The following is a 26,357-nucleotide window of genomic DNA, read 5'->3' on the forward strand; positions in this document are numbered from 1 at the left end:
TACGCCTTTAGTTTGGGGTCGCGCTCTCCCATTCATGACATACTGCATTTACGCATTACATCCAGTTACCTTTTGTATATTACTATCATGTATGCATGTTTCCTTCATCATGTCTGAATTTGACATTATGATAATACCCGCGGCGCTATGTAAAATCAAAGGTGCCACCGTAGGTTAAATGAGGAACCCAAACAAAATAAGCTGTAGATGGACATTCAACCAATAATAAGTCCGTAATTTCCCGACATTTAAACAGTCAAGAGGCGGATTCAATTATCATTATAATCCCATCAATGATATTCCACCAGTCAAATCGTAGCAATAAGAATTAAAGTCATCAAATCATTACTTTATTGCTTTGAGATAGACATATACATTTGCTACCTACAACTCATCATCTTCAGCTCTACACCTTAGCTTCATCTTCACCTCAAAAATCCTCATCAAAAATGGCTATTGAAAACCAACAAAATGCTGCTGCTCCTGCAGTAGAAGAATCAACATCACTCTTCTCAAGTTTAGTTTCATTCTTCGTACCTACGTGAGTATATCGACTGGACATATATCATCAACAGAGATTTCGCGTTAGCAGGAAAGAATATAGCATTAAGCGGGCTTAGGGGATCTAGCTCTTTGGTAAAGAAGGCCGTAAGCGATTTAAATGGGATCTTTGATTGGCAAATATAAGGAGGATTAAGAGATCAATTAGTCAGATCCGATCATGGTATAATACTTGAATGTTGAAATGACACGGGATAGTCATTGATCAATAATAGGTCCACTACGATCATGGAATCTTCGGAAGGGATAAAAATAAATCGATGGGATAGAAAGAAATCGTTTGCGATATAGATATAAAATATACATCACGGCGGAGAAAAATCGTTGCGAATAATTTACATTTTGAAGAATCGGCAATTAGCTTGGAATACCTTATGACTGACAGTATCTTTCTTTTGTTCGTAATCAATATAGCGCTCACGCCGAAGCACCAGAAGAATCCGAGGAACCAGCTGAAGAAGGTGGTGATGAACCAGCAGAAGAAGAGGAAGAGGAAGAAGAGGAACCAGAGGATGTAAGTTGTTGATGAGGGATCAGTTACGACTGTTTATGCTAATCGCATATATCTCTTCATCCTCTCCATGAATATTCACAATATATTACAATCATCAACTTCATCATTGAATGTCCCGGTTTGAACTAATTCGTAACCTCCTTCAACCACAACTTTACCATCTTGCTTCTCTTCATGCTTCTATCAACCACTCCTCCCAACTATTTCTGCACAACATTGGTCATTGATTGATAACGCTTATTCAACTTCACGTATATAACTCAACACCTCTCAATTCCAACCACTTTTACAACCGCATAAAATTTGAAAATACACAGGTCGCTCCAGCAATCAGAGAAGAATGTGAAAAAGGTCAATGTGCTGAACACGTACACCATTTCGCACATTGTCAAGAAAAAGTAGAAGCTGGAAACGGTTTCCCAGGTGAAGATTGTGTTGAAGAATTTTTCCATGTTTTACACTGTGTTGATGTGAGTATATATGATCTTTCTTTGCTTTTCTCGTTTCTCATTTGGTGTACTTCCATTGGCCGTCCGATTAGTAAGAGAATATCGGGATTGGCTGTATCACACTTTGTCTACCTTTGAACTTGAATATGAGAAAAAGAAGAAGGAGAAGACGAGACGTTACATGTTTCAAAGTCAAAGGGATAGAAGATGTAATGAGCATAGCACGGTTTAGAATCAGTATCAATCGTTCTATGTATAACGTTTGGTACGGGATTTTCAGTGCGTTTGAAAGGGGGAAGAGGGATTGGTTGACGAATAAGACTTAATGACATTCATTACTGGAAGCGAAAGCGGAAGCGACAACGGTTATTGGATTTTATGGCACTGTTGCTGCATATCCACTATACATAACGTACCAGTGCTAACCAGAATGTTGATATCATCTATAGGCCTGTTCTGCACCAAAGATCTTCAAAAAACTCGCCTAGATCAATCGGTTTAGGTCAACGTTTCACATGGGAAATCCAATCATGAATATAGATGTTTGATGGGTTTTGGAAGGGGGTAACTACATACATAGCATTAATATGCAAATCTTTTCACATTCACATTCCTGCCTGCCATTATTCAATCGTTGTGTGATGTGGAATCATTCCTTGAATGACTACCGTAACAGCATACAAAGATGTGTATGTGTCCGGTTTTCCCGTGAAAATGGACATTGATAACAGATCAAGTCACAAAAAGAATAACTTATAATCCGCACAGAATTGCTCAGCATGAAAGTGACTCTTGAAGCACAAGAGGTAGTCACTGTAGTTCTCTCTTGACACGGTCCTAAAACGCTTCATCTCTTGTGAGAGCAGCTCACCATTGTGAAGATGTCCTGTTTATAAAGACCACACCCATCACTCCAATTCATAGAAGTTTGCATATACCCTATCTAAGCAGGAATGGGACGCTAGCTCGTTGTCACAATGATAAGCAGACGTTTGTCTTCGCTAATCCCATTGACACGCTGTAGCAAGTCCGATGAACCGGTAACTTATTTTACAGTAAATGACTTGTTGGGTGGATTCACCTCCACTTCAAGGCGCAAGATTGTTGAAGTATATATACCGTAGGTATGAAGAGAATGTACAAGCTTGTTTGTACATCGTTTTTCGTCTCGTGTTCAGTTCAGCTTTTCAACCAAAAGACCTCCTCACGATGTCGAGGTTTGCAGGACGAGGTTTAGACAAACTATGGTTTGCATTCTGTGGTGTAAGTACGAAACTTGTATCTAGGTAAACACGCTATCCCTGTAAGCTAATTCGAGGTCGATCTATTTTATCTTTACATATAGCTTCATATCGTATGTTTGGAACTACTGTCGAATAAGACATGGAGCTCATTGATATACTTTAAAAATGGCTAATGAATGACATTGAACTTGTTTTTTTATTTATTTTGTCATTCTAGCCAATAACGATATTGTTAGATCTGCAAACTATTTATCCAAAACATTGGCTAGCTGATACACAATTATCAAGATTATTTGAATATTCAATTTCTTTAGCTAGAGATCCAATCTTAGGTGGTGCTTTATCAAACTCGAAAGAATTCCTTTGGTTAAAATATTTCTTATATTTGGAAGGTTTTTTCCAATTACCTTGTTTCATAATTGGTGCTTGGGGTTTATGGTATAGTAAGTTTAAAAAATTCATCCCTTAACTTTCTATAATATAATGATATTTGCGAATACTTAAGCTGACCTACTCAAACAATCATCCACTTAGATGACAAACGAGTTTATCGTAAGTCCCTTACTAATATATCCCTTGATTATTGATTGAAGGTTTAAAATGCTAATATAAAATTTATTTGTTCTTATCGTTCAGCTCTTCTCCTAGCTTACGGTGCTTCAACAGCTACAACACTCATACCGTGCTTAGGTGCAATCTTCACATCCGAACCAAGTCCACCTTTTACCACCAGAGAAATTGTCACTTTGTTGAGTGAATATATACCTTTTTTACTTATTCCATTAGGAATGGCAATTGACATGGGTCTAAAATTGGTTAAAATCGTTAACGTTTCTCAAGATAGAAAAACCATATAGAATGAGCTCATTAAAACAATGAGATTTAGAAAACAATGGAGAATAGCAAGAGCTTGCCGAAAAGCGGAATATGGGATAGACAAATATGACATGATGCATGTATGATCTACTACTGGTCACCATTAGACAATTTCATTTCTACTATACCATTCCACATTTTCTCGTTGATCTTTGTAGCTTTTTCTAATGAAGATTTTAACCTTTTATTCTCAGCTAACAAAGATTCAAATTGATCTTGCTCAATAGCATTTCCTTTTCCACCTATTAATGATTTTTTAGATTTCGGACCTAGATCATCCAATTGAGATAATAAAGTTGATGAAGAGATTGACGAAGATACATTATTTTGTGGCAATTTAATTACAACTTGATGATTTAAATTTAAATTCTGTTTTGATGATTTCGTTCTTTCAAAATTTTTGATTTCCATTATAGGATATTCCTCTAATATGCTAGTTTTGTTTCCTCCTCCAGTATTAGAGTTATTATTGTTGATAGATGCAAATAGATCTACTGGTTTTAACATTGTTGATAAATGTGTTATTGGTCCTTGATGTGAATTTAATGTGCGTAAATGCTGATTTGAAGGTAGTGAATATAAATTGATTGAACCGTCTTCACAACCAATTAGTAATATCGTTGAAGATAACGATAAAACCATTGAAGTTATCTTAGATTTCAATTTTATGATTGATCCACCATCTATTTTTATTGGTATACTTGAATTTCCACCTCCACCTACAGCTTCGAATCCTAGAGGAGAAGAAGATCTGTCCTCTAATGACGTTATTCCATTCAACCCTTTTCTTCTAAATAATGGTATATGATAAACATCTCCTTGTGTAGTAGATACGTAAAAGAACCTTTCGGATGGATCTATAGATAAACATGTTGGGGCACACGATGAAGGCAAAGTGAATGTAGCTAATAAGGGGAATGGTGGATGTAACGACCACATCTAAGAGGACATCCATATCAAATTTAGCGATACTGCAGCTCGATTTTTACTCGGAAATAACTCACCTTCACAGTACCGTCGTCTGAACAAGTCCAAACCCTTCCGCCCATACTTCCATTCAATTTACCTAGACCTACACTTCTTACAGCTAAAGTATGATCATTCAATGTACCATAGGGTTTCAAAGACAATGCTTGATCACCTTCAGGATCAATTAACCTTGAAATCAAGAATAAATGCGTTGAGGAATCTAATGAAGTCGATATTAAGATTTGAGAATCCGTTGTAAACGTTAATGAAGTCAAGGATCTATAATGTGCTGTGAATGAAGCCAACAATAATCCTGATGAGATCTGTCGTGATATGTGCAGTCAGTTAGGATCATTCAGGATGCGCACAGCTCGTGAACGAAGGTTACAAACTAACCTCCCATAAATATATTTGACCGTTTAGTGAACCTGCTACAGCCCATAAACCGTTTGGAGATACAGTAAAACAAGTCATTTTTTCAGGTAAATGTATCTTCGTATGCATTTGATCCTGTTCGAATACACTCTCACTGTTTAGTATTTTCTTTGAGAATCTCGTAGCGTAGTCGAACATATAAAACGGAATTTGGTTCATCTGTGAAAACTCACCTTCTGCCATGCCCAGACATTCAATATACCTTTACCTTCTTGAACAGCAAACACACCACCGCCTTGGCCATTCTGACTTTGTACATGACCTAGAGAGTTTGGATAACTTGCGGAGTTCTTGAAGGATTGTATAGGTGTAGATGTTAGAAGATCATGGTAATGAATTGAAGGTGTCGATTGTTGTCTACCGGATGTCGAGGAAGATGGATCTGTCGAACATGCCGATAAGATCAATTCTTGAGGTGCCATTATGAAAGATGTGTTTTCGGATATCCTGCTCCTAATAGATATTCTACAGTGTATATGTGTGAATTGTTTGGGGTTATATGATAGAAAGAGCCTTCACCATGATATCCTCAGTGAAGCTTTCTATCGCACGAACTTTTGATTTATTTGTTCAACTTTTTGGTCAAGCACGTGGTGTAAATGCGGAGATCATTTCAAGTCCGGGATCAACTTGATGTACGTTTAGCGTCATTAACAGTTCACGAACCTAAGTTATCTTTAAGGATTTTAATCATTATGACTTTCAACATTACTAGTTCTGAAATATCTTCATATCGAATCGCTCTCATGACAATATGCTGCGATCACAGCAGCTAACCGCAAATGCCGAAGTGATTAAACAACCTGGAGCCTATGATCTGTTCCCTCAACCAGCTGTATCATCATGGTTAGATGGAATTCAAGCTAAAATTCAAAAAGGGTTAAATCCACCTGACAGTCCAGGTCCATCAAGATCACCTTCACCTATACTGGAAGATGAGATAGTAGTGGAGCAACCAATAGCGGAATTGCAAGAGATTGACCGGCCTCAGATTGTCAAAGATGATGCGGCTCAGCTATACGATGAAGAGGAAGATTTCGGCGAAGATTTCGATGAAGATGATGAAGATCTCGAAGCAGAATATAACGAAGATGAAGATTTTGAAGCAGAGTATATAGAAGATGGTGAAGATCAAGATCAGGATCAGGGTCAAGAAATAACTGAAGAAGCGCAAGAAGAAACATCAACACCTGCGAACGAACCACTTTTCATGATGTATGGTGATGATGAAGAAGAAGAAGGAGAAGATGTGCCGCAGGAAGCAGATGAAAAGGTAATGCAAGAAGAACATGAAGAAGAAGAAGAAGAAGAAGAAGAAGAAGAAGAAGAAGAAGAAGAAGACGAGATATTTGAATCTAATTCCCAAGATGAATATGATCCTGCACACGGAATTATTCCTGAAGGAGACAATGCAGCTTATGTAGGATCAGATGGTGATGTATATGGAGATGAAGGCGAGGTGGAAGAAGAAGATGAAGAAGAGGAGGAGGAGGAGGAGGAGGAGGAGGATGAGGAGATGGAGGAAGAAGAGGAAAATCCAGAGGATCAGTATGAACAATATGATCAGAATGAAGTCATGGACGATGAGGACGAACAGGAAAACATAATACAAGACGGACAATCAGATGACGGTATAGAATATATGGGATCATCCGAGTCACCAGCTTCGATACCTGATCTGATCTCAAATCAAGCTTTATCTCCACCAAATAACCTTTATCCAACTTTACCTACACCACCACCAGCAACTTTCTTCGAATCTGATGCAACATTCCAATCTGAAGACCAAGTCAACCAATTATCTGCTTTTTCAGAAGATGCTATCGATCCGACTCTTTTAGCTCAAATCGTTCAACAAGTCCATGAGGCTATGCCTGAAGATAATGCCGGTCCTTCCGCCTTCATTGAGCCTCAACAAATAGAAGAACAGGAATCGATACCAATCGATCCTACTCTATTTGCTGACACTGCGCCTGATTACAACCAATTTCAACAACCCGAAATACAATATACAGATGTGCAGCAAGAGAATCAGGGCTACGAATACCAAGATCAATCACATGAAGAAGGAGATTATGCTCAATATGACGATGAAGAAGATGAGCTCGACGAAGGGCAAAGTCAAAATTCATACGGTATGTTCACAGACGGTTTCTGAGTGATAGCTCGACTGATTTTTTTCAATAAAACAGCAGATGAAGATGAAGATCAAGAGGAGAAAGCCCAAACCAATAAACCTATGCTCACTGAGGTCATCGAAATTGGTTCTTCATCAGATGAGGATGAGGATGAGAAGTATGATGATGATGGGGAAGAAGAGGGAATAGAGGAACACGAAGAAGAGGAGGAGATTGAGTATCATAGTCAACAGAATCACAGTTTCGAAAAGCAGGAGGAGAATGCAGCTGGTGTGAACGAAGAGAGTCAACTCAAAATCGAAAATACACATCAGGAACCAGAAATCGATCTTGAAGAGGAGGAGGATACAGACGTATACGGAGAGATACTTGTAGAAGCAGATGATTTGATCAAGCAAGATTCGCAAGATGACCAAGCTAGCCTGTCCTCGAAAGAGGTAGCAACTCCACAGGAAGCTATATTGTATGATGGTGAAGTAATCGAAGATAGGGAATCTGTTAGCGATCCAACAGATGGAAACGGTATGTTCGGGTCTTGCTTAGCACAGATCTTATCGAGCTTTATTGATAAATCTTACTTAGCTACATTACCATTCGACACCCCTTTCACCATTGATGATTCTATGCAAGTGGATCAATTCGACATTATGCAAACTACCGAAGTCGAGGAACCGATTGAGGTCAATGAAACACCTGCCGCTCAGCTCCTGACAACCGATCCCGTACCTATAACAATGATCGAAACCTTCATTACTGAAGCACTCGAAAGCACTCACCCCGGTATTGGCGATTTAGTTGCGGAAGAACGGGAACTATCAGCACAAGCAGAACAATCTACAGCTGCTCAAGAGGAAGGCCTGACCATTCCTGAAGTAACGGATGAGTTCACTGTTGATGTTAATGCAAAAAGCTCCGAATTGGAAGACGCCAATTTCAGCCCTCTTCATACGCCCATACCACAAAGCATTAATCAGCCTTTTACCGGAGACGATTTTGTTGCATTCGATAATTCAGATAGTCTTGCTCCATCCGGTGAAAATAGTACCACTCAAACACCATCAGTAGATCCGATCATCAAGGACTTTGCTATCGCTTTACAGAGTCAAGCTACAGATCAGGAAGCCGTTGAAGAGGAGCCAGTCTTGTCGGAAGATGTAGTCATGGAGGAGCCGACCGATCAAAAAGATGCGTCATCGATTCCAGCATCTGCAGTACTTGACCAACCTATCATGCCCCAAGAAACGGATGTACAACCTCAAATCGATGAAACACCTATCGACAATTCTTTTACATTGCCTGACCCTAAGGCTTCACCGCCAAGTGCTACTACCTTGATGCCCATCGTACCTCACGATGTCCGACCCTCTATCGACAGATCCCCTTCTTTGGCTGTGGAACCACCTGAACACAATCCTGTCCCAGAAGATGTGCCGATTTCTGCAGTTTCGAGATCAAGTACACCTACAGCACTACCAGATCCAACGAAGCCTCCACCCAATACCTCAGCTGTACAACCACTTGACATACATACCATGATACCTCTGCAACACTCAACTCCCTCATTGGTAGTCGAGATACCTCAAGATCCCAATCCAGCCGAAGTTCCTTCGGCCGCTCCTTCACGACCTGCCACTCCGCCTGTTCTTCCTGATCCAAGCTTACCCGCCGCTGATACATCAGTGATCGCTCTTCTCGACCCGCACGATCTTCAACCGCATCCACCATCGTCTCCTTCTCTCATAGTCGAGCCACCAGGAAGAGATCCTGTGCCATCAGACATTCTTTCCGCTCCTACCACAAGAGCTGCTACACCAACCGACCTACCTGACCCTGCTTTACCTCCACCTGATTCTTACCTCGAAGCTCCTATAACTCCTCATCAACTCACACCAGCTGAAGAGATACAAACACCATCACTTTTGGTAGAAGCAGCAACTACATCTCCAACCCACTCGATGTCACGCAATCCGTCTAATCTTGGATCACTTGTTGCTCCTTCTGAAGCCGATGCGATGAGTGAGGACAACGACGATGATATTCAGGTTCACGTCAGATGGACTGAACCTGCATCGTCCACTTACCCAGTTCTATCAATACAGGAGGATGGCGATGTAGAAATTCACCAACCCGATAATGGTCAAGAGCTTGACGAAGATACAGGGAGAACTGAAGAAGCCTCCTTCACCAAATCTTCTGAATCAGAAGATGCAGTCCCGGAAAATGAGCAAGAAATAGCTCAACCAGATATGGCCATCCGAGATGATGTATCTGAGGAGGAAATAGTGGTAGATGTCAAGCGTATAAATCCATCCGATCGAGAAGAGTCGTCCAGCTTGGAAGCTGGAGAATCAGAACGTGAAGAAGCAGAGAAGCTTGCTCAATCGCAAAACATTAGCAATCCATTGGAAACACAAGATGAACCTGACAGTCTCGATGAACCTGCCAAGGATCAAGACGATAGCGTAGGGCAACAGGACATCAGCCCAGCTCCTCTGGATAAAACCTTCAATGAGCAAGACGATAACGTGTCGCATGAGGACCCTTCGCTTTCCTCAGATACGTTAAGCAAAGACACAAGTCCTGTTCCACATGATGAATCGCTTCCGGCTAGTTCGTCGACTGTACAAGAACGATCTGACGAAGAGAAGACAGAAGTAGGCTCTCCAGTAAACGAAAAACCTCCATTCCTACCACACGTAAGCGATTCAGCTATAATGCGTTTATTCCATCGTCATGGTTCACCTAGTAATGCCTCGGCTGCACCGGGTCCCGGTCCAACAACTGCCACTCATCGACGGACTCGCTCAAAAGCTCAACCTTCAAATTCTCCAGCGCTAGAACCACCTGCTACTCGGTCACACTGCTACTATGAAAAGCTCAGGGTCAACGACGACGACCTAACAGCTGTCATCCTCGTGCCCCACTGTACCATCCTTGATCCTAAACAGCTCGAACAAGAGAGTTCCAATCTTGAGGGTCGGTCAACTGAGGAAGAAGAGACAGAAGCTAGAAAATCACAAATGGATCATGAGCATGCAATATTGGTCCCTCAACTTACAACTAAAATACGACGGCTAGTTGGAGCTCAAATTTTCGATGAAGGTCAATGCTATATTCTTTACGCTAAAGATGATGCCAGATTATCGGAAGAAGATTTAGCTCATACACCCAGAGGTACACCAAATCGTGGATATAGGAAACGGAAATCCATGGGCGGTAACGCGAGTCGACTTAGTAGTGAAGCAGATGATGGAGATTCCAACATTTCTATAAAGGTGGAAGAATACGCTACCCCAGTCAAAAATAGATCGACCATGTCACCGCCAGCTACCAGAAGTGCTAGAAAACGAGCAACAGCATCAGCATCTGTCGAACCGGATGCAGATACAAATACCACTCCCGCAAAAAGAGGTCGAGGTGGTAGACCTTCAAGTGCAAGAAAAGCAAAAGGTAGAGAATCTTCAATTATCTCAGATGCAGGTAGTAGAAGATCAATCACCGCTTCCCCTGGTCCAGGACTTAGACGATCTGCTAGAATGTCTGTAGCAAGAGGCGAAGATATTCCAGAAGGAGAAGAAGATGCTTCCACTGCAGACGATAACGAGGAAGAAAACAAATCGACTACTGCTTCTCCCGCTCCCAACTCTCAAGGCTCTTTGTCACCTGCCAAAACTCAACCAAGAAGATCAACTCGAAAATCTCTAAGAGGTAGACAAGCTACACCTACCCCCGAGCCTGAAATTACAATTACTCGAGTACAAGAAACAGAAGAAGCTGAAGCAGGTACTGAGACTGAAACCGAAACTGCGCCTGTCAGTGAGACCGTCACACCGACTGTTTCATCTATCTTACAGTCTCCACGGAAGACACTGTCAGCAGCAAGTAAGCAAGATGAAGCTCCTTACAGACCTGAAAGCGATGACGAGGAAGAGCAAGATCCAACCGATATTGCCCCTCCTTCTTCGACTAGATCAACATTCAGTATTGAAATACCTACTAGCAGAAAGAGAAAATCACGAGTTTCTGATGTGAATGATGAAGTACAAAATGAAAGTAGTAGTACTGTCAGTGGTATGGATGAGAAGGATACTACCGAGGGAAAGGAAAATGATGCAAATACAGATTCACCAAGAGAAACCAGAAGTATGAAAAGAAGAGCAATAGAAAATAGATTGATTCCTGGTACACCTATTCCTGAACCTCTACCATCATCTCCTGAAGAAAACTCAAAAAATGATGAAGAAGATGAAGATATTGAAATTAAGACTGACACTTCACCCACTGCACAAAGAACTTTGAATAGATCTGAAAGTTGGGGTGGAAAGATATGGAGAAAATTCGGATGGGGAAGAGGGTAAATCAACGATTGACATTCAATTTCACTCTCACAAAATATTTTGTAACGAAGAGAGGAAGGTTTTTCTTTATCTTGATTGATTTTCTTGTATATTTATGTACATAGTTCCTTTCTTGTTTCGTGTCCAAGTAGCGTGCCCATATAAAATTTAATGCAATAATTCATCATTGATCATATCGTCATCATAGGATATTAAGCTACTATACAAGTTTACCAAAAGAGAATATGATTGTCCAGGTATAAATTGAAAAGCATGATATAAAACATTATATAAACAAACCACGTACAATTACAAATAAAGACTATATAGCATCAAGTTACCTCTCCCCCGCACCAATACTGAATTAATCAACAAGATTGTCTATCAACAAATCATGTTCTGGCAGATACTCTTCTTCTTTCACCTGAACTTGTAGTTTGCGTTATAGATGATTTCAATTCCTTCTTGAGTTTCCAATCGTTTGCTAAATTTTTAGCTCTAATTAAACCCAAGACAGCTATACCAACAGATTTGAAAGATTTTTTTGGTTTTCCCGCTATAGATAATTCAGGTTCTTGCCCATCAGGATAAGCCATTTGAGAAATCATTTTTAATGTAGATTGTTGATCTAAACTCATTCCACCAATTAACAGTAATAAATATCTTTTTTGTAATGATAATGAATTTCTAAATGTTGATTCTCTTGTAAATTTAGCTTTTAGATATTTGATTTGTGTAGCCAAGTTACGTGATTGGGTTTTGAAATGTTGTTTCTGATCTATCATAGCTTGAGATAAACCATTTTCGCATTCATGATTTGATTTCCAACTTTCCAATTGATCAGATTTCTTTTGAACGTCATCTAGCTGTCTACTAGTATATTTTTCAATTTCTTTCGCTTCTTTGAGTTCTCGTTCCAAAGCTTTCAGTTCAACTTGATGCTTTTCAGCGGTGTTATTTTGCTCATTTTTCAATGCATGAAGTTGAACTCCGAACTGTTTACTTTCAGCTCTTTGTTTTTGTAAATCTTTCTCAAATTCCTCTAATTCCCTGAAAACGGTTTCTCGTTCTTTCTGGTATTTTGCCAATCGTGATTGACTTTCATCCATTGAGCGAGTACGTTGAGAAAGGGTTTCTTGTAGTCTATCTAATTCAGTTTCGGCTTGACGTAAATTGTTTTGCAGAGAATTGATGGTTTGATTTTTTTGGGCTAATTCAGCTTGAAAAGCGGCAGATTCAGTTGATTGTGCATTTCGTCGTGAAAGTGATTCATAAGCTCGTTGTTCTTTAGCTACGTCTCTTTCCAAATGAGCAATCTGGGTTTTGTATGATTGTATTTCCTGTTACATCAAGTCAGCTCGATTGCAAGATGCTCGGCAGGAATGATGAGCGCGTACCTTCCTGAGTTCATCTCTTTCTTTGATCACCCTTCCTAAATCATCCTGCGTAGCCTTCAAGTCATTCTCAGCGGTCTCAGCCATTCTAGCCATTTCACTTTGGAAGCTTTCGATCTCAGCTTGACTCTTCAACTTCATTTCAGATACATGATTTTGTAATCTTCCATTATCTCGCTGAATTCGAGCTCTTTCATTCGCTATATCCGATTTCAGCTCTTCCATTTGATTGTGCACTGCTTCAAGAGCTTTTTGCATTCGGCCTTCATTGTCTCGTCTGTAAGAGAAATTATATCGATTAGTGACATGCCAGAAGAAGAGAAAATCTATACTTACTCTCGTTCTTCTCTTTGAGCACTGACCAGTGCTAAAGAAGCCTTGTTGCGTTGTACTAAAGTTCTGATTTCATCTTCAAGCTCCCCTATTCTCTCTTCAGCAGCAGCAAGCTTTTCAGCGAGAGCCACGGCTCCAAGACCAGCTGACTCGAGTCGACTGAAGTTGTGGTCCAGCTGATTGTTAGCATCTTGAAGTTCATTTTGCAGGTATTCGAGCTGCGCTTGGAGAACAGGCTCATTGGCGTCACCTATAGTGGTTTGCAGCCAAGAGAGCTAATACAATCAAGTTAGCACAGCAAAGCGGCAGGAGGAGTCTTCCAGTACTTACATCTTTCATTGGTCCTGGTGTCTTAGGGGTTCGCAAAGAAGCGATGGTTCTATGGAGCAATGGAGTAGGTCTTTTGAAAGGGGATCCAGCATCTTGTACTCCAGATGGTGCAGGTGAGGCATACATCGAAACATTTTTACCAGAAGCTAGTCTATCTGTCAACGCAGCTTTTTCTCTTTCCAAAGCTTGTATCCTAGCATCTCTGACTTCAACTGCTGATTTGCGATGAGGAGTAGCGTTCAATTCATGCTTGAGACGTCCGATTTCTCTATAAGCTTCATCAAGTCTTTCTTCCATAGCTGCTACGAAGCTATCTTGATTAGAAGTTGTATCATATATACCTGGAGTCTTACTTGTTGGGGTCGTTGTGGAAGCAGGAGAAGTTGATCGTCTTTGAGAGGTTCTGAGAGCTTGAGTAGCAATATTTGCTACTTCTAATTTACCCTTGAGCATTTCTACCTCTGATTCTCTTTCTTCTAACACATCATTGACTTGTTGTAATTCCTGTTGAACGTGTCGAAGTTCCTCTTCAGCTTGTTCATTCACTCTTGAGGAATCTTGGGCCATGGCAAGATCAGCTTCCAAGGTCTCTATCACCCTGTTGAATTCGTCGATTTGATCGCGTTGCTGGTTAAGATCGTTTTCCTGATCAGCCACGGTTTGCTCTACTGCTTCCATCTCTGATCGTAATCGAGCAAGTTGATCCTCCGCAGCTGTTCGAGCTTCACATGCTGTTCTCAATTCATCTTTCATAGCTTCAATATCTTCTGATCCACCTTTGACTTCCATTTCTTCCAGTTCTGCAATTCTAGCTTGCAGCTGTGCAATTTCGTTTTCAGCTACTTCCACTCGACGCATCAAACCTTCTTTCTCTTCCAACATATTGGCAGAATGGGCTTTGAGATTTTCTACTTCTGTTAATCGTTTCTGACTTTCAGCTGAGATTTCCTGTAATTCTGCTTCTAGATCGTTTAATTGATCTCTGAGTTCCTGCTCTTTGCCATTTGAATCATGTGTAGAGACCAGGATTTCTAATCGAGTTTTGTCAGACTTGAGATGTTCTGTTTCAGCTTTAGCAACAGTAAGATCCCTTTCCAGACCTTTAACCTGATCTTCGAAACCAGAACAAATTTCGCCGAATCTTGCGGCGTGTTGTTCAGTTTTAGCGGAGAACTCAGCATGGAGGGACAATCTAGCATGTTCAGCTTCTTCGAGTTGAGCGGATAATCTGTCGATTTGATCCAAAAGTTCGTTTTGTTCAGGTGATCCCGATCGTTTTGCAATTTCAAGTTGTCCCTTCAAATCGTCTATCAATTGATCTTTCTCATTGAGTGCCTCTTCTAGACTTTCTAGTTTCTCAGCCATCTCCTGCATAACTGCAGCATATTCTTCGGGGCTCAAACCTTCTAAGAGATCTTGAGCAGAAGTTGAAGCTTTGTTTAGAATCAAATTTCCGTTGTGTCCTTTAAGCGCAGAAAGTTGACTGATGAGTTCGGAATGATCACCTTTTGTACTATTTCGACCGTTGGGAGAATTAGAAGGCCAATCAGGTAGTTGTTGAGACATATTTGCGGATGTGGAAGCTGCATTCAGACCACCGAGTACATCAACATCTTCGACATCGATACCATGTTCTTCTAAAATCCCCCTTAATCTATCTGATTCATCTCTCCAAGCTTCAGCTTCTCTGGCTAATTCAGCGTTGGTCTCCAGTAGCTGTTTATTCATAGCATTTAGATGTTTCTGTATTTTGATACCATCTGCACGTTGATCCGAAAGACCTTTCAGAGATCCACCGCCAGGTATCGAAGGATTGGTAGGAAGAAGGATCGTGGGGAAAGATGTGTTTCCACGAGATATCCGACTGTGCATATGAGACGCTCGTTTGTCGGAAGTTAGGTCAGCTGATGAGGCGACAGATACGAAAGACTGGTCTGCAGATTGATCCATTGTCAATCTACTGTTCATTCCCGGAGTAATCGCTCTTCTAAGAGATCTTTGACTTTTTTCCAAACTGCTTCCTTCTTCGGCAATGGATTCTGTATCAGGAGCCGTAGAGACTCTTCTGAGAGGATGAGGAGTGCCTCGGATTTGAGGTCGCAGTGTTCTGGAAGGCGGGCCTGAAGAGGATCCGAGAACCGCCAGAATATGACTTTTACGTCTTTCAGCATCGTCCAATGGGGCCCGAGGTGTTGCAACGTCATTTGTCTTTGACATGTATCCTGCGGGGGAAGGAGTGACTGGTCCTGAAGGGGTGTTCTGTATCGAGCTGGTAACGTCTTGTAAAACGGTTGTTGGTGCTGAGGAATCGAAACTGTTTTCGCGGAAAGGTTGACCACGCACTACGCCGGGAGTTGAGAAATGAGCCATTGAAGAATTTATGGCTGATTTGGCTGCAGAGTAGGTGTTTATCGTCTTATGTGGAGAGAGATACTGAGGAGGACCAGCAGGTGTTCCTTCATCTTCTTGCCCGGTATATTCATATTCTTGATTGTACTCCCAAGTTGGATTTTCACTATGATCTCCATCAGCACTTTCTATATCATACTGATATTCGCCAGTAATCTCATATTCTTGGTGGGCATCTGGTCTAGGTGTGACCATAGAGACATTTCTAACCGGACCTTCTGGTGTACTAGCAGCTTCGCTAACATCTGTACCTGATACTTCACTTCTCGACAGACTGGGTATCCGATCTTGCGGTTGATTTGGCAGAGCTGTTACAGCGGAGTCCGTACTTGCAGCCATATTTGGAGTTGATGGTGTTGTGGGATTACTCGAAATCTCGTCTAAAGGTTCGAGTTGATGAAGATTCGTCGATGTACCACGTTTCTTACGTCTCTCGAGCAAAACATGACCAGAAGATAGTCGTCTGGTTATAGGTGTTTCTTCTGGAGGTGCAGATAAGGATGGAAGTTCGGGCAAAGATTGTGAGTGGGAATCATGATAATGACGCTATTAAGGGGACTATCAGACAGAATAACACAATTTTATCTGGTAAGAGATTTTTGCTCACGTCGGATTCATCGTTCAACGGTATTGACTGTTCGGCACCCAATCTTAAACCTTCAACTATTTCGTCTCCTGAGAAACTTCCACTCATTTCTCCTGGAGTTTGCCATCTTTGGTTCCTTGAAGCATGTGTACTATTTCCTAAAGATCCAGTTCCACTTCTTGTTCGTTCATGTCGAGACGTCCTACTCGTTGCGGTCGTTGTATAATCTAATGTACTTGTTCGAAGTGAATGGGATATTGATCTTGCTTGATGTGATTGGGGAGTTGAGGTCAGAGCGGTCGTGGGTGCATAAGGGGAGGGCGTACCCTCTTTCGGAGAATGTTCAATAGGGGGAAAAGGTGACCCAGAAGCTGTCGAAAATGAATCTGTTGTTGATCTTGTACCACCCGTTATCGTACTTGAAGCGGGTGGACCTGTAGCTTTACGGAGAGGATGTGGTGTGGCCATATCCTGATCAATGGACTATTAGTACTATTTTCGATGTTTCATGACACCAGCTTACCGTTTGAGAGTCTTCTACTTCAGCCGAGTACTGATGAAGCTGTTCATGTTGATCATTACTTGGTTCTGCGCCCATACTGTCATAATCAATATCATCGTGCTGAAAACTTGGTAGGGATGGTAATTCCATTTCTTCGTGTAGCTGCATCCTCTTCAACACCCTGTCCGGTGTATCAAATTGGTATGCCATCTTTGCAGTGACACAGGGCTGAGCATGCAAGATACCTAATATGTGATCAAGTTTGTAATGGGGTACGGTATTTTATAGATGAATGAGATCATTCCATCTTTCATGTTTACTAATAATTCTTGCTTGATCTGTTTTGAGTAAATCAACAACAAAACAAACAGAACAGTCGCGTGTATAAAGTAAATAGATGCCACGTGCAGCAGCGAACTGGGAGAAAATATATAAACTCATCTTGAATTAGATTAAAAAAATGATGGTGGACGGCGGAAGTGGCAGATTCGGTGATGACTTCCGCGTTGCTCCGATTAGGATAGTGATTAGAAAAGGAGGAGGCGGGTCTAATTGAGGATATGTAATAAATGTTGTAATCACGGTTTAGTTATTGCACAATGGAGCGTCAATAGGGGACGCTAAGTACTAGTTGCTTTTTCAGCAAACATCAAAAAGCATCGAATGAGATACTTCACGTTATCGTTCAAAACACCATATTCATCTATATCATCATTGATATCATCTATCATTGTCTGAGGATATCATAGACAAAACTATGTCTCACGTTTGATCACGTCCCAAATTATCACTTATAATCAGTAAATTCACCTTGGTAGAGCAAATCGAGGTTAGAAAGGAACATATCACTTGTAATATTATAATCGAAACATCTCGAGATGCAACCTTTCCATCCACCTACCCCTCAATCTCATCGATCATCTTATATACCGTCAACACCTGAATCACCTACAGTAGAAAAGGAGTCTCACATCGGTCCAACACAAGATTCGCGTCAGGCGAGAGAAGCAGCAGATGGGGTCGTAAGAGATTATGAGGAAAAGAGGGATCGGTAAGTTGCCACCTATGGCCGAGATGTGTGAGGATGATTCTGATCGTATGTATATAGTCTTGCAAAAGCGATCGACTCCTCGTTGTACCTTTTATCAGACCTCAAAAACTTCAATGGCGAACAATGGACCGTTAGATATCCTCATCTCAAACCATCAGAACCTGAGTCAGCTGGATCTTGTAAGTTCTGATATTAACCAGATATGGAGGATACTCACTTTCGAATCTTTAACTTATTCCTGATTTCAACCTTCTATAGCTTCTCGTCCTGGTATGAGTAGAAGAACTCTCACATTTGCCGATGAACCTTCACAAACTACCGATGTTGTTCTCAACTCCACACCAACTATACGTCGTACACTCAAACGATCTCTCACCATCGCCCCTGCTCCCCCTTGTACACCTATCACTACAATCCAACCAATCATAGACGAACCAAAACGGACCGACGAGAATGAGGATGACTTCTCTATACTGCGTCTCAACCTGAACATGGGAGCTGCCAAGCATGCAAAAGGACTGATCTCACATCTCGAGAAGGCATCAATTTCAGCTCTTCTCGATAATAGAATAACAGCATCATTGGAACATCTATCGCATCTACGTAAACGTGTATATGACGCTCAATCGCGTGTGTTGGTCACAGGAGACTTAAATGCTGGTAAATCAACATTAATCAATGCTTTACTAAGGAGGGATGAAGTTATGCCAACTGATCAACAACCGTTAACAACCCGATTCGTCGAGGTGGTCAGTGCAAAAGAAAATGAAGACAAGGAGGAAATACATATACTGAAAGAAGCAGACAAATATAATCCCTCCGACAAGTCAACTTACGCCACTGAAGATGTATCAAAACTCTATGAAATGCTTGTCGATGCAGAAGAAGATGCTTCAAGTCCGTCACTTCGAGTTTTCCTTAAAGAAGCCGATGCAAATATCACCAATCCTTCAATTCTTCATAATGGTGTAGTAGATATCTCTCTTATTGATGCACCTGGTCTTAACAGAGACTCCATCAAGACCACTGCCAACTTTGCTCGACAAGAAGAAATCGATGTCGTCGTCTTCGTCGTCTCAGCTGCCAATCACTTCACTTTATCAGCTAAAGAGTTCATATGGCAAGCCGGTCACGAGAAAGCCCATCTCTTCATCGTCGTCAATAGATTTGACCAAATCAAGGACAAAGCAAGATGTCGAAGATTGGTTCTTGAACAGATCAAACAACTCAGTCCTAAGACTTATGAAGATGCCGCTGATTTGGTACACTTTGTGGATTCTGCCAAGGTAGCTTTAGGTTACGGTGAAACAGAACCGGAAGGCGATGAACTTGATGAAGCTTTCTCCCACCTCGAACACTCACTTCGATCTTTCGTCTTGGTCAACAGAGCTAAATCCAAGCTTGGTCCTGCACAAAATTACATCACTCACTTATTAGCCGATGTTGAGCTTTTAGCCGCCGCAAATTCACTAGTCGCCAGCAAAGAGCGTGATTCAGCAAGAGAAGAGTTAGCTAGAGTCAAGCCAGTATTAGAGAAGATGAAGAAAGGAAAAGAAGGTTTGGAGGAATCCTTAGTAGGCGAAGAAGAAACCGCTACCGATAAAGTATCGGGACGAACTAAACTGGCGATGGAAAGAGGTCTTGACCGTGTAGGCAGAGGAGAATTAGCTGCACCTGCACCTGGTCTTGCTTTACCCAGTTATCCTGGTCTATTAGGAGCATGGGATTATGCCGCGGAAGTCAAGCGAGTATTGTTGGCATCACTTGATTTCGCTGTCGGCTTAGCTGAAGAGGATGCTCGAAAACTTACGACAGAAGGTGTAGATGAGGTTATCAAACTTGGTGATGCTCATCTCCCAGCTGATGTTGAGCGAACAAATCGAAAATTCAACTCTAAAGCTATGTTCTCACCTCGAGCCACTCGACGTCAATCTAGTGTCGCTTCTTTAGGTCTTGGTTTAGCTGGTCAATCACAATTAGGAGAAGTCAACGTAACAGATATTTTTGATTTACAACATCACTTCCAACTTGTTCGATCTGCTTTACCATCTACATTATCATCATCAACATCAAATGAGCTTGTTCCATTCTCAACTGAAGTTGGAGCAGCTTCATTAGCTGTTGGAGCATTCTCCATGATAAGTGGAAAAACATTAGGTTTACGTGCAGTAGTCGAAGGATTAGTACATTTCTCAGATTTCGTTTCTAACCCAGCTACTAGAAGATGGATTGGACCTGTTATTGGAGTATTTAGTATCGGAGCAATTGGATTTGTTTTATACGAATTACCAAGATCGATACCTAAGAATGTTGGTAGACATATTCAAGAACAATTGTTGATTTCATCTGGTCAATCTGATGAATCAATGAATGTACCATTCCCAGAATATCAATCTATAAGAGTCAGTAAAGAAGTTAGAAAAGTGATGAGATTAGCTGCATGGGATTTAAGAGAAAGATTTAGATCGGCTGTTGAAGCGAGATCAGAAGTCGTTAAAGCTTCAGAAGAAATTGAAAAGAAAGCCACAAATGCTTTGAATTGGTTTGAAAATGTTGAGAAGAAAGTCGAAGTTATTAGAGAGGAAGTCGGAATCAAGGTTTAGAAATTGTAAACAAAAGACTCAAAACAAAACCAAAAAAAAAAGCATCTATCAAATATATCGGATTCGCTGGTTTGATCGGAAAATGTGTATCTTTTATTTATTTAGTATATACTTCTATTATATTCAATTTAACCCTCTTATAAATGAATTATACCTTTTTACGTTTGTTTATATTTCTCTTGTCAATATATCATATTTGTAGTTTACGGAATTTAACCTCAATACATTCTTTTGATTTTTGTTACTTGTTTTAGTTGAGCTAGCTGGATATCACTGCTCTCATAGTATGAATTAGTATACGTATAGTTATATTCTAGTTTGCAGTAACATTATTAGATTGCAAATCATGTGTTTCGTCAGCGTGGAACGGTCATTGCCCAAATCGAACATGTCGTTAATGCATCGTAAAAAGTATACAAAAGCGAATAATATGTAATGATCTCTACTTAGTGAAGATACTCACACTGGAAGGATGATCAGGTCGATTAGTATTGGATATACAGTATACTGCCAAGATACGATCCTAAAATAGCACTTACACGTCCTCGTCCTGCACCGAATGGGTTAGACCGACTTTTTGTGGTTGAGGATTGAATTTACTTGATTTACCCCATACTAGTGCATATCTATTGGAGAAGGGAGGACTCAATTATGCGTCACTCGTCAGTCAAAAGCAGCTGAATTAGCTTACTTGAAATGTGATGCCAAACCCCTGTGAATACCATGACAAACGGTCTCTATAGTTGCACCTTGTCTCAAACAAATTGGATCTGATAAATCAGGTTGATCACCTCTTCGTTTCGTGTAAACTCTGTTAGGGGAAGACCGTAAGCTGTATTTCTATCTCACACCATAACACAACTTACTTCACCATACCAAGTTCCTATAACCATCGTTCACAAAATCAGCTTTTCAATGCTTCAGTGATATTGACAGATGAAAGAATGCTCACAGCCCAAATAGCTTCCAATAACCAATCAAGTCCCAAATCGATCTCACAACTAATCATGATAGTTCTTCCGTCACCCTCCCGAGCCATAGTATCCAAAGTTTCCATTGATACACCATCGACTTTGTTAATGACTGTCAAAGCAGGAATGTATTTCCTTGTACCTAAGAGTACATCGATGAATTCATCCGTTGTTATCTAGTTGAGAGCATATGACAATCAGCTTACAGGAATTTGCAGTCATTTAGCTGAACTTACATCTTCCCTGACCATCACATCACAGTTGTGTACTACATAAATACCTCACGATCAGCTTGAGCATTCACATTATTGCGAAGTCGTACTTACTCTTGTACGTCTGTAGAATAGACCGTAACGTTCTTTCATCGGTTTTGGTCATCTTGACGGTATTGTTAATCTAGATTTTAAGGTCAGATGATGATTGCCTTTCGATGGAAATCCAGTGAAGCTTACAGTGATACCTCCAGCAGTCTTTTGCTTGAATACTACATCAGGTGGTTTACTGTTCAACCTGATACCGACGGCTTCTAATTCGGTTTCCAACATCTTCTTCTGCTCAGCAGATTTGGTTGCATCAACTGAAGGACAAGGGACATATAAGCTGAAGCTCGCATAGTGTATGGCAGGACAACTCACTCATCAGGAGAATCAAATCAGCAGTTTTCGCTACTGCCACAACTTGTCTACCTCTACCTCTACCTTTTGCTGCATCCTGTACAATACCAGGTAAATCCAACAATTGCACTCTAGCTCCTTCATACTCTAGCACACCTGGAATGGCCTGATGATAGTGATTAGTTAGGTATGTAATCAATAATAGTTGATTATCGCTTACCGTCAAAGTTGTGAATTCATATGCCCCCACTACTGATTCTGTCTTGGTCACTTTGGATAGTAAGGTAGATTTTCCGACTGAAGGGAAACCGATCATACACACTCGTGCATCTTTAGTCCAATGAAGGTAAGCTTTAGCGTTCTTACTGAGCGGAAGTCTTTGAGTCTTGCTTACCACCGGACTTCATGACATCGAACCCTTCTCCTTTAGGCCCTTTCTTCTCTGGCTCAAGAAGCTGCGCTCGATATCTAGCGACTATATGGAGTAGAAAAGTCATTTAGAAAAGAGGTCGTTTAGAAAAGCGTAGGGCTTTTGAGTATTGGGGACATACGCTTAGCCTGTCATGCAGAAATGGTAAGCTTTCTGCTCTCTCCTTGATTTAGATACAAAGCTAAAAGCTTACTTTCAGAAGACCCAAATGATACTCCGTCGCCTTGCTACATGAAACATGTCAGTAATCGCTTTCAGACTTGCCATATCAATGAGTTGTCTTACTTCTTCTGCGCTGTATATCGAAAGCGGAGCAAGTCAGTCATGTCGATGTCCTTCGCTTCCGAATTGATTTCACTTACTCCTCGCCATCTCCTCTGTGAATGGAACATTCTTCAAGTCAGCAGCTGATCGTGCAAGAGAACGCATGGTCACTCACTCTCAATCTCCTCGATTTTCTCCACGATACCCATTTTGAAAGCTTTCTAGTTATATGATTTGTCCGAAGGTGAAGTTTTCGCCGAATCGATAGATATATAGTAGCAATGTGTGCTGTGTACAGTTGATGAGCTCGGTAAATTTATAACTTGAGTCAAAGGAGGATATACTGCAAACCATCTATGAACAGACAAAGTCGCAACTGAGGATTGATGAGGATTTCAACCTTACAATTATCGAAGGAGATTAGTGATTAGTGGAGGGAACCGAGCCCCGAGGCCGTTGTTGCAGCTACGGTTAATATGTTGATATTCGTTTCATGATCAAATCCACATCACCTATAAAATTAAAAGACAGCTGTTGGGAATGTGGAGACCCCACACCTGCAGCTTCAACGCGTTGTGTGCCTGAGTCTAGATATCAAGTAAAAATCAACAAAAGTATGACGACTACCGTAACTATCATTAGGGAATTTTCACAAAAAATTGATGGGAATTATCGTGTTATTGGTTGAATAATTTCAATTAAATTATTGTTGTCTTGTAATCTTCCCACGCATAATTAATACATACAGTGAAGGATAGTGATAGTGATAGGTGAAACATGATTTACCATTGTTATGATATTCCTTTGGGGATCCTTTTTCAGAAGAATAAAGATCTAATGTGTTTTACGGAAAAGTGCTTCACATCCTTTTTCACCTTTATCATATTATCCTGATTCTTCATTGAAGGTCTCCAAAAAGTTAGTGTTACTCCCATTGTACACTAATTGTTGATTTCTACCAGCTTCATCCTTCTGGTACAGCAACCTTTTCCTACTAATCTCGGTCTTTGCTCTTGCTGTCGCTTCACTACCTCAACGAACAGACATGCCAACTTTCCATCCTCCTCTAGCTCAAGAGACGAACGTTGATATCTCAACAACCTCCTCTTACCCATATGTCCAGCTCAACTTTTTCGCTACCTTTACCGATGATGAAGACTCGACAGGTTCATGGGAAATATGGACTGATCTTCCTCGATTGAACGATCAAGGAGCTATAATCTCTGAACTTGGAGAATGGCGAGCTATCCCTTTCGAGCCATGTGCAGATAGTCAAGCTGGTCCTACGACGTTCGCCCTCTCCTCAGTTATCCCCGCTTCAGTAGGACATCAATACTCTTACACATATCGACACATCACTACTTTTGGTGAGACTCGCTGGCTTGGAGGAATGGGAGGAAACGGTTTTATCAAGATCACCGAAGGTCAATCAAAAGAAGATAAAGAGATAAAGTGTGGTAGTTGGTCAGAAAGACCTGAAGGTTTGAAAAAGTCAGAGTGGAAAGGTATAGCTATAGGATTACAAAGGTTACATGGCCTCAACAAACCTCTCATTCACAACTTACCCTCAGATTCTCATATATCTGCTCAAATCGCACTACTCTCCTACACCTCGCCAATCCATTCAACGTCCTTCTCTACACCTACAACCTCTTTTCTCAGTACCACCGCCCAAGCGCCAACACAACACCTCACATTCTACCAGGATTCAAAGTCATTCAGTATTGCTCCAAACTCTGCCATCCCAGACACAGCGAACAGCTCTTCACCCAGCTACGCTACCGGTCGTTCCTCCTTGGATACTATAAGCGCAGCGTTCGCGGCTGCAAATGCCAAAGATGTTCAGCTCGCTCAGACCTCGGATCCTGAAGTAGCCGCAATCCTCGTATCGAGTTCCGAAGTGGATGGTAGACAGTCACATTTGATCATTCACGCACCTTCCCTCTCATCTCCTAAAGACCTCACTATCACACTTCCAGCGAATACCAGAAACGACAGTCCTGTTGCCATATTCACCGGTGCCAAAGAAAAAAAGCAATACTTAGCAGAGACAAAGACTCCACAATTTTCATATCGCCTTGGATCAGGATCAACTGCAGAAATTTTGCAATTAGCGCAATTCGTCGAATTAAGGGGAACAGGTGCTGGAGATTCGGTCTGGCTCTGTGCTCCGGAAGCAACTGCTGTAGAGATAGGCGAAGAAGAAATCCCTCAACCTGAACAAACCTCAAGTTCATCGCCTATTCCCCCTGCCAGAGAAGTACCCCAGGTGAAGATTGATGAGGAACAGCGACCAATGTCTTCCGAGCTGAACGCAGAGCCCGTTGAGAGAGTCAACGTACCAATAAATGAGCCACAGCCCATCTCGGAACAAAGTAGATCTATCCACAATCAGTCAGAACCCTCGAAACCTGCTCATGGATGGTGGCTTTTCCGCTTTATCGGTCGCTTCTTCGCCAATTTCTGGGAATTGCTGTTCTGGCCTTTTAGATCCAGATCTACAATTACTGATGTTTCTGAAACAGCAGAACAGCCTAGAGAGGAGAATGATAACGTAGATCCTTCGGTAAATGAGAGAACTCCTCTCTTACAAGTAAGTTTCTTACCGCTGCGCCACTCTTCGCTTGGTCACAGCTTGCCCTCATCCGTTGCCTGCTATCTATTCCTGATTTGAGTCATTTTGGAGTGAGACTTTACCCAAGACACCATGACTGACCACCTCTTTATAGTCTCAGAGTATGTCCAGGGAATCATCATCATCGTCAACAGCCTTCGATCCTTTAGCTACACCAACATCAATGTTTACCAATAAAGAAGATCAGAAACCTAAAATCACTGCTACCGATGGCGCTGTCACTCCCATTGGACAAGGTATCGCTCCTATTTTAGACCTCAATAGCGCTGATCTCAACTTGAAAATACTATCTCTAGCCAATGCCGGCACAATTCGATCCTACACTCAAATGACATTTAATCATTTACCTCCTTTCCAATTTCTCTTACCTCCCAATTCCAATGAAATAGCTTCTAAACTCAAAATCTCCGTCAAAGAGAAATCTGCTAAACAATGGGAAGAAATCAAACCTGATTTCAAGCCGCAAAACAAAGATAACATTTGCGATGAATTGATCGTTCAAGGTCATCAAGGTACAGGTGGATTAGATTGGCAAGTTCAAGTGGAAAGAATTTGATCCTTCCCCTTCTGTTTTCATCTTTCGGTATCTTCTCAACCTTTTATAGATTCTCATCTTCCAAGGAGAGTAGCTGTACTTCTTATTTCTTCCGTTTCTTCCAATTTGGCTTCCGAGCCTACCAATCTCGCTTTTTTATTGTATACTCGCTCCACA

At 41.2% G+C, this 26,357-nt stretch overlaps 8 protein-coding genes across 8 annotated transcripts; 5 read left to right on the forward strand and 3 right to left on the reverse strand.

The window, feature by feature from the left end:
* Positions 1-449: 449 nt before the first annotated feature.
* On the forward strand, positions 450-2,012 carry L201_006277 (uncharacterized protein; the record flags this gene model as incomplete). The annotated part of the gene is made up of 4 exons (XM_066221999.1): positions 450-541; positions 976-1,075; positions 1,393-1,545; positions 1,974-2,012. The coding sequence occupies 4 exons, from the start codon at positions 450-452 to the stop codon at positions 2,010-2,012; spliced, it is 384 nt and encodes a 127-aa protein (XP_066078096.1).
* A 721-nt stretch (positions 2,013-2,733) lies between these two features.
* On the forward strand, positions 2,734-3,625 carry L201_006278 (uncharacterized protein; the record flags this gene model as incomplete). The annotated part of the gene is made up of 4 exons (XM_066222000.1): positions 2,734-2,787; positions 2,986-3,211; positions 3,303-3,320; positions 3,405-3,625. 4 exons carry the CDS (start codon positions 2,734-2,736, stop codon positions 3,623-3,625), a joined length of 519 nt encoding a protein of 172 aa, XP_066078097.1.
* Positions 3,626-3,734: 109 nt separating this feature from the next.
* Positions 3,735-5,470, reverse strand: L201_006279 (uncharacterized protein; the record flags this gene model as incomplete). Its single annotated transcript, XM_066222001.1, has 4 exons — positions 3,735-4,583; positions 4,649-4,936; positions 5,010-5,123; positions 5,222-5,470. The coding sequence occupies 4 exons, from the start codon at positions 5,468-5,470 to the stop codon at positions 3,735-3,737; spliced, it is 1,500 nt and encodes a 499-aa protein (XP_066078098.1).
* A 332-nt stretch (positions 5,471-5,802) lies between these two features.
* L201_006280 (uncharacterized protein) lies at positions 5,803-11,544 on the forward strand (the record flags this gene model as incomplete). The annotated part of the gene is made up of 3 exons (XM_066222002.1): positions 5,803-7,183; positions 7,241-7,708; positions 7,769-11,544. The coding sequence occupies 3 exons, from the start codon at positions 5,803-5,805 to the stop codon at positions 11,542-11,544; spliced, it is 5,625 nt and encodes a 1,874-aa protein (XP_066078099.1).
* Positions 11,545-11,915: 371 nt separating this feature from the next.
* On the reverse strand, positions 11,916-17,287 carry L201_006281 (uncharacterized protein; the record flags this gene model as incomplete). The annotated part of the gene is made up of 6 exons (XM_066222003.1): positions 11,916-12,863; positions 12,921-13,194; positions 13,254-13,525; positions 13,581-16,535; positions 16,597-17,046; positions 17,099-17,287. 6 exons carry the CDS (start codon positions 17,285-17,287, stop codon positions 11,916-11,918), a joined length of 5,088 nt encoding a protein of 1,695 aa, XP_066078100.1.
* Positions 17,288-17,955: 668 nt separating this feature from the next.
* L201_006282 (uncharacterized protein) lies at positions 17,956-20,731 on the forward strand (the record flags this gene model as incomplete). The annotated part of the gene is made up of 3 exons (XM_066222004.1): positions 17,956-18,128; positions 18,186-18,307; positions 18,387-20,731. 3 exons carry the CDS (start codon positions 17,956-17,958, stop codon positions 20,729-20,731), a joined length of 2,640 nt encoding a protein of 879 aa, XP_066078101.1.
* A 442-nt stretch (positions 20,732-21,173) lies between these two features.
* On the reverse strand, positions 21,174-23,219 carry L201_006283 (uncharacterized protein; the record flags this gene model as incomplete). Its single annotated transcript, XM_066222005.1, has 16 exons — positions 21,174-21,195; positions 21,271-21,357; positions 21,423-21,542; positions 21,598-21,614; positions 21,684-21,878; positions 21,939-21,970; positions 22,029-22,098; positions 22,155-22,279; positions 22,338-22,482; positions 22,537-22,646; positions 22,711-22,791; positions 22,868-22,874; positions 22,940-22,973; positions 23,032-23,041; positions 23,109-23,123; positions 23,186-23,219. 16 exons carry the CDS (start codon positions 23,217-23,219, stop codon positions 21,174-21,176), a joined length of 1,104 nt encoding a protein of 367 aa, XP_066078102.1.
* An 836-nt stretch (positions 23,220-24,055) lies between these two features.
* Positions 24,056-26,201, forward strand: L201_006284 (uncharacterized protein; the record flags this gene model as incomplete). Its single annotated transcript, XM_066222006.1, has 2 exons — positions 24,056-25,603; positions 25,740-26,201. 2 exons carry the CDS (start codon positions 24,056-24,058, stop codon positions 26,199-26,201), a joined length of 2,010 nt encoding a protein of 669 aa, XP_066078103.1.
* Positions 26,202-26,357: the final 156 nt, after the last annotated feature.

This window comes from Kwoniella dendrophila, chromosome 8 (genome assembly GCF_036810415.1).
Source record: "Kwoniella dendrophila CBS 6074 chromosome 8, complete sequence".
Classification (NCBI taxonomy): Eukaryota; Fungi; Basidiomycota; class Tremellomycetes; order Tremellales; family Cryptococcaceae; genus Kwoniella; species Kwoniella dendrophila.